The sequence below is a fragment of the Microtus oregoni genome, unplaced genomic scaffold (assembly GCF_018167655.1).
Source record: "Microtus oregoni isolate MIOR12 unplaced genomic scaffold, Mior012 000096F_ref0000112, whole genome shotgun sequence".
Lineage (NCBI taxonomy): Eukaryota > Metazoa > Chordata > Mammalia > Rodentia > Cricetidae > Microtus > Microtus oregoni.
Window position 1 is genome coordinate 1928446 of NW_024544709.1, and position 10852 is coordinate 1939297.

General features: G+C 34.2%; 1 protein-coding gene across 1 annotated transcript in view; it reads left to right on the top strand.

The window, feature by feature from the left end:
• Msr1 (macrophage scavenger receptor 1) overlaps positions 1-5331 on the top strand; it is a 64373-nt gene extending 59042 nt beyond the window's left edge. The window contains exon 10 of the mRNA XM_041644416.1: positions 4325-5331. Within this exon, the coding sequence (XP_041500350.1) occupies positions 4325-4458 (134 nt within the window). The 3' untranslated portion in view covers positions 4459-5331. The remainder of the gene's footprint in view (positions 1-4324) is intronic.
• The last annotated feature ends 5521 nt before the right edge of the window (positions 5332-10852 follow it).

Genomic DNA, 10852 nt, shown 5'->3' on the forward strand with positions numbered 1-10852 from the left:
TCCAACACATATTTCCTTTTTTTTCCTTTTTCGTTCAAGTTTCAAAATAGCAAACCTGACTTACCAGAGATAATCCTCGTTAGCTTTAAGAACAATTAGTTTTACAGCTGCAAGCAAAATGATTTATTGGAATAAAGCTTAAAGCATGCTCCTTTAAGTAGGTTCTTTCATCTGCATATGTTGTCTGCATAAAGTAGAATGTTTTTTTTTTTTTTCCTGAGTAGTAGAAACTGGTAAGTTTCCGGCATGAATGGAATCATCTGGCCTTTGTTGTTGTAGGAGGGAGAACCCTGTTCTCTGTCCATGCTCTCCCATCTTCTTTCCTGCATCACTCTGTAGCAAACAAAGATGAACTTTACCAGACAATGGTGTTTTTCCAGGCTTCCACTCATGAAAGTGAGAACTGAAACAAAAGTATGTTTACTTTCTCCTAACTTAAGCATGTTGAGCTCTAAACTTTAGAACAGAAACAAATGAAAATCATATCACTGTCTCTTGCTCATTCTTAGCTGACCAATCTTTGTTTTATATTAACTGCTACCACTTTTAATACTTAGTTTTCCAGTGAAATATTTCAAAAAAAAATGCAAAAGGAGAGAGGTAGCAACCCAAATTTAACTCTTAACTCTACATCTTTGACCTATATTGCACTGAATGGTTATAAAAATAATCCCAAAGATTAAGGTGATGTAACTCAGTTATTAAAATTCTAACATCTTTGTTAAAGATTTGGAAATGTGATGGCTGGCAATATGGCACTTTTGATAAAGTATTTGCCCAGTAACCATAAGAGCCTGAATCCATAGTCCAGCACCCAAATAAAAGTCCATGTAGTGGCAGCAGGCTTATGTCAGGCTGGTACTGGGAGGGATAGAGATGAGCAGATCTCCAGATCCCATTGGCCATCCCAGTTTTGCTGAACCAATGAGCTTCAGATTTGGTGTGAGACCCTGTCTTAAAACATAAGATGAAGAGTAATCAAGGATACTTGGGTTGACCTCTTACCTCCACACACATGCATACATATGCTCACATATACACACACCTGCACCCAAATATGCACATACCTGCTTCCTATCCACCTGCACACATACATATTTTGTAAATATTTTAAAATGCAAATATTTGAATTTGGGGTGTTATGGAAGAGATCACGGAGCCTGTTTTACTAGTTATAGTAGCAAAGACAGGACCAAGTGTGTGCATTGCCGTCATTTACCTTACTGTATGATCTCATTTTGAGGATCACAGGAAGGAGCCTTTGCGAAACATATACAATAGCCCAAACTCTTTTCCATAATGCAAATATGGCTAGTATAGATGACAAAACTTGCCCAAACTTTCAGTCACCAGGCAACAAAGGATTTCTTGGTAAGTTAATATCATAATCCAGCACCCATAGTTTACTTTTTCTACTAGACAGAATCCTTCTAAATTTTTTGTCAATGAGATTTTTTTGCCCTAAATAACTTCCTCATTTAGAAGCTTAATATCATAGAATACCAACATCAAATGGAATCTCAGAATCATGCTAGCCCTGCTCTTAGACTCAATTTAAGACAAAATTATGGAAAATATACAGCCTTTCAGAACCACAAAACAAGACTCTGAATCTCAGGGCCAACGTTTTCCATTCTATTGTGTGTTATCAAACGTGTTTCAGTTTCAATTCAAAACATTGTTTTTCCCCAAAGCAAAATGTTTGTACAACACACTTCAAAGCTACAAGTGTAAAAGTGATATGAATTGATATCATCCAGCTACAACTAGATAAAATTAAAATATATTCATATACTTTGAGTAAACAGGGATCTTTTGGCTAACAAGTCCATCTGCTGAACAACTGACTGAAAATCTCATCACCTCACCATGTATCAGTTAATATGTGAAATATGATGATCATCTTCCCTCTAAAATGGTATTGATCTGAAGATTAAACATACTTGTCACTCAAAAAGTGCTAATATTGTTCCCTTTTCAAGGTTAAAGGAAATAGAACCACCCAGCACTATAAACCAGGATCATGAAACTCCAGAAACCATTGATGACACTTTCATTCCTGCTTGGTTTTAGAAACACAAAAGCATGCTCTTTGCTTTCTCAAACAGCTATCAAATTTCAAGGGAAATAAATCATCAATAGATGCATACATAGGTGTGGTAGAGAGATGATAAGTAAGTAGATAGGAGACAGATTTATAGAAAGATAAATGATGGATAACTGTAGCTAGGTCAACGGAATAACAGTTTGGTTGGAAGGCATAGCTACTACATTCCTCACAGTTCACATATTTTCCCAATGTGTGCAAAGAATATATTACAGACAAACACCCAACTGTGACGGCAACAACAGCAGAATTCCTTGAATAATTGTTGATAACGAAAGAAACAAAAACAAATATACTTTTTAATCTTTTAGGTTTGTATAAAGATAAAATTTTATGAATTTCATGCTACCTTCACATTAATTTTTAAAGGCATAAAAGAATTTGGAATAACCTGAAAAATATGTATTAAATGAAATTTTCCCTTAGACTCAATAGTTCTGAATATATACACACAAATAAAGCAAATATTTACAAATTATTTCTTTACCTCTATTTAGCTTCTGTTTGACAAGTAAATATTACTGGGTTCGGTGTCCCCATAGTTTTGCTTGGCTTTGCTCTCTGCTATTTTGAAATAGCTTTGTAAAGTCTGCATCTGTTTATTTATCTATGAAATGAAAGTATTGCCTTTATTTTAAAGGTTAGGAGTAAACAGAATTAGATGGAGAAATACCTAGGTGATCACCTTCAAGCACTCCAAATGTTCCCATGGTCTCTGAGTTTTTTCTGCCCAGCAAAAGAGACAGTCACTGAAGGGACCTTATATTTTATCATGAGGCTCTGTCCTCACTATGAGGTCTAGAACAATAAACAGAAGTTATGGATGCAAATGTAAATTCTGCTACCACATTGGTGACAGCAACTGTTTTTATTTACCCAGACTATAAGCCCCAGGTAATAGTAATTCCAAGTGAAGATGGATTTGGATTCTTTGTACTCAGATCGGATTCCTGGTAGGGTTAAATCTAAGAAATACATAGGAATAATGATTAGCTCTAGGCAGTCATAACACAGGGATTTGGTGTGACTTTGGGCAAAGTCTCTACTTCTGCACGATTTTCTGTTTTGTCAGTAGAAAATTGGAACAAAATTGAAATTTAATTTTTTTATTAGTGGATGATGAAATGAACCATGAGTGAGTCCTGTCGCATATGAATTCCTGGAAGAATAATCCTGCATTTCTGTTATCAGTACCACAACCTCGGGATTCTAGCACTCAGGAACTGCTTAGTTATAGTTTCTAAAACCATGTGTGCCCACAAATCAGCACATTAGCTGGGTCATTTCTTTCCTTTTTTAAACTGAAATTGGTACAACCAATGGGATTCTACTCACTCTCATTTCCCTTTCCCTGTATGACAAAAGTTGCACTGCTAAGATCTGGACCAAATGAATAGAATTTTTACAGTGAGAAACTGAAGATAGAATCTTCAGAGAATATCAGAAAAAATTCCTAGCATTTATTTTTAATTTGTCTTTTTATAACCCAACTTTCTTTCCAAAAATGATTGTTTGTTTGTGAAACTTTAGTCTGCTTATTTATTAAATTAAATATTTTTAGGTAGTCTACTATTTAGCAATTCTTCTCCACTATAACGAGCCTGTGAATGACGTCAGAGCAAATAAATGTGTTTTAACCTCACCATTTTCTTATTTGCTTGTTTTTAAAATCAACATTATTTCCAGTCCAGGGTTTCCTGATAGGATGGTTTTCCAAATGCTTTACTAAATCAATAATGGTAGTTTAATTGAACTATTTGGTAAAGTGGGCACTGCCCAGTGAAACATACTAGTAGGTAGAAGCTGAGAAAGAAATGAAATTGCTGCCATGTAGTCCTTATGCTGCCAGGGATGTACGAAAATTCTAGCATTGAAAACCCTTTCAATCATCATGTTGCTACATAGATCTATTGTTCTACTGCTTTCTTATTTTTAGATCAACAACAATAACAACTACAAAAACCCAAATTTATCCTTAGGAAAACAATCAATTTCCCTATCATCTGGGCTTTCACAAGATTGTGCAGAAACTTTTATAACTATTATTATTTTGCAGTCTATTAGTTTCCAAGCTTGTAAAGTATGAAGTTTTTCTGAGGCAGGAAAGCCACTTGTATATTCCTAATACTTCCATGTAAAGAATAAGCAATATGTTACCCTAATCAGTCATGAACACTTAGCCACACTTACTAATACAGATAAATTTTATTATTGCAGGTACTGGTCCTATATGGCTGAATGAGGTGATGTGTTTTGGGAGAGAATCATCTATTGAAAACTGTAAAATTAGGCAATGGGGAGTGTTGGCCTGTTCACATGCAGAAGATGCTGGAGTTACGTGTACTTCATAATACATCATATTTTCACTAACTTTTATGAAATTGCTGCTATAAAATTATTTTAGTCACCCTGCTCCACTGAAGTCATTTCAATGAATAGTAAATGGATTTACAATATAGATAAGAAAGAATTATTTTAAGTGACTGGAAAAGGTATTTAAATGCATCAAACTTAATCTATGTCTATACATGTGGTATTCTAACTTCCTGTAACAGTTAATTTCGATTGTCCTCTTGACAGAATTTACACATGCCTATGGTAACAAGAATATGATTATTTCTAAGAGAATACTTAACAGAGGTAGAAATGTTGGTAGGAATGTTCCATGTGCATGGCATGTAGACTGAAGGAAAAAAGAAAGTGATAGAGTATCATTCTTCATCTCTCTCTGCTTCCTAACTATGAACACAATGTCGTTCACTGACTGCATCATGCTTCTTTCACTGAGATGAATTGTCTGAAGCCACGACTCAAAACAAGTCCATTTTCCTCAAGTTTCATTTATAACAAGAAGAAAAAAATTGGATAGAGAAAATTTGTACTAGAAGTGGGGTTTTAGCTGTCAAAAACCTGATTGTAGCTTGTAAAATTGTTAAGCTAATTTACTGGAGGAGTGGAGGAAAGTTTGGAGCTATAAGCAATAGATGGTTTAGAATGTTATTAACAGAGCCTAATGGACTATCTGGTAGGAAATTGGAAATTCATAATGGATAGGAAAATGCAACTGCTGAAAGTCAGTTTCCAGAGATCTCAAAAGGAAATAAGAATTCTAAAAAGAACTGGAAAGGTCCATTTGTGGTAAATTCTGGCAACTACTATGACTTCATTCTATTTGTATTCTGAGACTTCTGGAATAAAACCAAATAAAAACCAATGGACTAATATCTTTTTTTATTTTTTTTAAAATTTATTTATTTATTTATTAAAAATTTCTGCCTCCTCCCCGCCACCGCCTCCCATTACCCTCCCCCTCCCCCGATCAAGTCCCCCTCCCTCATCAGTTCAAAGAGCAATCAGGGTTCCCTGACATGTGGGAAGTAGTGGATAAAACTCTATGATATAATAGGTTTGGGGTATAAGATTATTGCAAATTGCTGTTCTTATTCAAATTTGCATTAAAAAGGAGCAACACATGGAATAGGAAAATATGTAAACTATGCAATTTTAGCAAAACATCAGCAGGCACTGGTCTAAAGTTGCTGACAAAGAGGTAAAAGAGAAAGGAACTGTGATTGTTAAAACGATTAGAAAAATTAACAAGAAACTTCACATTTTTCAGTAGAAAAAAATAAAGGTGACTTGAGGGCAAAATCATTGAAAACCTCCAACTTACCAAAAAAGCGAATTTATTTGAAAGGACAGAAATTGAACTCAAAATTCTGCTCGAGGTATTCTGTGCTAGAAAACAATCGCCTAGAGAAGTTTGCTGGCAACGTACATGGAGATCTTTATAGGTGTACTAGAAAGGGGTCAGCCTGTATCTCAAGATAGTAGCAGAACTTAAAAGCCTCATCCATATGATATAAAATAAAAGAGCAAGGGATTCATGTAGATTTGCACCAAGATGCCAGAAGACAGTGTGGCCAGGAAATACATGTTAGAGTTAGATTTCCTGTAAAAAAAAAAAATAAAAATCCCCTAGAAGACATTGTGTGAAGCTGTGAAGGTAAAGCCTAAGTTGAAGTGGGGCTGCCAGGGCTGAGAGACATCTACTGAGAAAAGCCTACAGTACAGAGTGGTACAGAGTGGAACTTTTCCAAGAGTAAGTATAAGTTTCCTGAGAAAGCATAAATAGAGGTTATATAGGTTACCCAGTACTGTAGGAAACCAGATGATTCCATCAGGAGCCAATGTGCCTAACATGGAATTATATGAATTGACATTTATGATAATAGATTTCAGTATTTCTTTGACTATTCCCTCTTTACTATGCTCCAATTAATCTCCTTTGGTTTGGAATATTTATTCTGTGAGATTATTTACTGGAAGTTGTAATTTGAACTTTTTAAAAATTAGGATTTTACAGGTAAGAAATTACCTGATTCTCAGAAAGGATTCTGAACTTCTATTATAACAATTTTTAAACTCTTATATCTTTGGGGTCTCTAAAAATAAACTAAATGTATTTTTGCATTAAAAGATGACATGTGTTCAACTATGTTCATAGCAGCATTGTTTGTCATAGCTGGAACATGGAAACAACCTAAATGTCCCTCTATTAAAGAATGGATAAGGAAAATGTTGTACATTTACATAATGGAGTACTACACAGCAGAAAAAAATAATGACATCTTGAGATTTCCAGGCATATGGATAAGTCTAGAAAACATCATACTGAGTGAGTTAACTCAGACCCAGAAAGACAAACATCATATGTACTCACTCATAAGTGGCCTTTAGACATAAAGCAAAGAAAAACAGCCTACAATTCACAATCCCAGAGAACCTAGATAATAATGAAGACCCTAAGAGAGATATACATGGATCTAATCTACATTGGAAGTAGCAAAAGACAAGATCTCCTGAATAAATTGGGAGCATGGGGACCATGACGGAGGGTAGAAAGAGAGAAGAGAAGGCAGGGGGAAACACAGAAAAATAAATAAATTAAGAAATTAATAAAAATGATTTAATAGTAAAACATATTAATGTATGAAGATGAACACTAAAAAGTAATACCACACTAGCTCAGAAATGAGTATAATCAAGAGTTAATTTTTTAGGGATAGAATCAGAGATCACAATCATCTGCATGAATAGGGAACAGGAACTGAATGAGAGGGAACATGTGCTTACATCAGTATTTATAATGTAAGAGGCCACACCCAAGTGGGCAGGTAACTTAAAGGCTACTGGTTGTAGAATTTCCTACACCACCTCCCCCTTTTGTTTAAAAAGAGAATTCTAAGCCTAATACAAAATGATATATAATAAAAACAAATATCAGTTATAAAAATTAGAATTACAACCAGCATAAACAATATCAAGCAAGAAACATGATAAATGTTTCAGTAATTATCCTATCCTAAGGAATTTAAGTCTTGTATTATATATAACTTGGTCAAGTCATGAGAGGAAAGTAACTATTACTATCTAGTCTTCAATCCCATCGACGATCCAAGAAGAGAAATAATATTACTTGAGTAAGCAGGAAGTGCAATCAAGCAACTTCCAAAATGTGTAACAAATGACAGAGACAACAGGCAACCCAAGCAATCTCCCAAAGTCTAATTTACAATGTTGGAGCAACCAACTTTGGCTAAGGTCTACAATAACTGACAGACCATTTTCAGAGGCAGAAAAAATTTCAAAACTGTCTTACCCTATCTTGGCAAGATTTGACAGTCTTTTTTCTTGTATTCTGTTTGTCCTATTCAGCAATCACCCATTTTGTCATGGTCGATGCCTGGTCAGTTCTTTGTCCAAAGGCCAGTTTTGCCAAGAAGAAAGCAAGCTCCAAGTGGAGTATCATCATTACTCAACATTTTCTTGGCAATAAATTGGAACAGAAGCAATCATGTCTCAGTTCAACAGAGTCCTAAGTTATTTAAATGCCATATTCTACAGCTCTTTCAAGAGGTTGAAGATTACCTGTCTATGTAGTATATAATCTCTATTTATCTAAAGAACATGATTAGTCTAACTATAGGTATGACAAGCGTAGATGACTATTGACCTATAATTCTTAATACCTATATAAATTAAAGGCTAAGACTTCATATTAGAATGTTAAAAAATCTTTAAACAACTATGTAACAAATGAGGACAATGTCCTCAAAATGTATAAGTATCTTAATCAGAGGTATAAATGTATATTGCAATATGATAAATATATCCTAACATTGTATCAATATACAAAAATGTTTTAGACAGAGGTAGAAGCATGCATACAATATAACAAAATAACTTTGTCTAGGTATACTAATATTGTGGATAAAAATAGGAACATATTCAATATAATTTAAGTTTGTATATTAATATAGAATAATCTATACCAATGAAAAATGCCTATAAATAATAGCTCACAAGTATTCACTCTATTACTCACTATTATTATTAGTATGAGTAAGCTCACACTAACCTATTATCCCATCCAAACTACCCTTTTTTTTAAAGAGATCCCTGAGCCTACATAATTTCCTCCCAACCCCCAATCTTATACCAATTATAATATCTATATCCACATGCTCCTGCCATTTTGTCTTCCCTCTAGTAATGGCCTATATATCAAAGCATGTACCCAAGTAAATCTATCATTCAGCAAGTTGATGTTATACAGTGTCTTGCACAACAATGAGAATAATAAGGAATACATTTTCTCTATGAGTTTAAGTGGAATTTAAAAAAATAATAATTTATCCAATTGAGTTTTTTGAAATTTGAAGTCTCTATAAATGAGAAGAGTGAAGAAAAAATCAGAAGAAATATGTCCACGCACACTGGTAATATTGGAATTATTGTTCTGGATTTTGAAACTTAGGTACAAAACTTAGGAGAATAGAGACTGTAAGAGGATTATAATTATGTATGGGGTTGGGTTCTCTTCAAGTCACCTTTGAAAGTAGGATGACTTCGATGCTAAACTTTGCTTTATGAAGGTAATACAATGCTGAAATTGATTCATTTATTTGCAGATTTCAAGCAAGTTATATAAAACATAAAACCATTTCTTTGCAGTTTCTTTTTCAACAAAAAGTCAGATATCAAAAATACAATGTATATTATTGTATTTATTTTTGAACTGTAGACATAAATGTGACGCTTAGAGTTCAGCTGGGTTCCCTGAGTTAAAAACTATAAGAACTACATACTGGAATAGTTTTAGGGAATAAAGCAAGAGGCTGAAATGCAGTGTGAGCCATCCATCAAGAACCTCCCCAGGGGCATTCAATTTAACTAGCCTTCATGGAAAGCATTTCCTTTGTTAATTACAAAAATATCTTTCCTGCTTCATAGTCTTAAAAAAAATTGCTGAAATTAATGACATTATTTGTTTCTTTTCTTAAGTCACAAAATAACTATCACATTCTAAAAATACAATGGTAGAACAGAAAGAGCATACATTGATTACTCTGAATAAAATAATGATCAGAGATTTCAAGTATTTCTCAGAGAACTGGCACATCATAGATCCCAGTAAACTGATGGAGTAATCAAATGGGAGAAGTGGTAATCTGGGAAAGTTAAGAATAAAATAAAAGAAGAATGGAAGATGTAAAAGAAGGAAGGAAAGCAGAAAATAGGGAGTATATGGAGAGAGCTATAAGAAATAATGTATTTGCCAATCATTATATGTTAAACATTTTGAATTAGAAGTTAATTAAGCTAGTTTTTGATATGTTGAAATGGTATGTGCTCTAAGGATGGGGTGATAAATTACTTGAAGGAGAAGTCCATCTTGGCCATAGTCATCTTAGGCAACTATTTTTATCTTAGTACTCAAATTATATTTAGTGTGTATGTGCATGTGTATACGTGCATGGGTCCATGTGGGTATATGCATATGTGCGTTTGCATGTGTGTGTTTGTGTGGGGAAGCCAGAGGCTTATGTTTTCTTTTATATCTTTTCACATTAGTTTTTGAGACAGGATGGTTCCATGCACCTGAATACCACCAATTCGGCTATACTATCTGACCAACATGTCTTCAGGATTATATCAAAGTTGTGTGTGGAATATGTACATGTTTGTGTGGGTGTTCATACATGTGGGGGATAGATATAGCATGATTAATAAAAACACAGAGACAGATATTGGGGTTCAACAAGAAGGTCAGAAAAGCAAAAAAAGCCAGCCACTGACTCTTACCTCTACCTCAGTCCAAAATGGTGATCCTGCCTCCAGGAATCTCAGAATAAAACTGTGTCTGAGAGCTGTCTCTTTCCATCTTATATTTCCCTGTAGGACTGGGATTAAAGGCGTGCACCACTACTGTTCTATGGTAAATGAATGTACCTAATGGGATTCAAGGTCTATGTCACCACTGCCTTGTCTGTAAGATTGACTGTTTTACTCTCTGATCATCAGGCAAATTTTATTTACTGAAATACAAATGAAATATCACGACAGATAGAAGTCAACAGTCAGATGTATTTTTTTATTCCTTCTCCATATAAAATTCATTCACTTATGTACCATATAAGCATGATGCCAGGAAAGTTTATACAAAATGTGGGTCTTTTCTCAAAATATTCAGATCTGAGTAGTGAGCCTGTATTGGTACTGGCTGCAAGTTTTATATGGAAAATATCTGGCCTATAACACTTATTCATATAACATGGAGAACAGAATAATTCTATGTAAACTGCTTAATTTGTCTAAAAGGATAAGGAACCAAGGTGGAGAAACATGGATAGGACAAAATTACTTGTTTTCAAACTTACCTATCTTTCACACATTTGATGC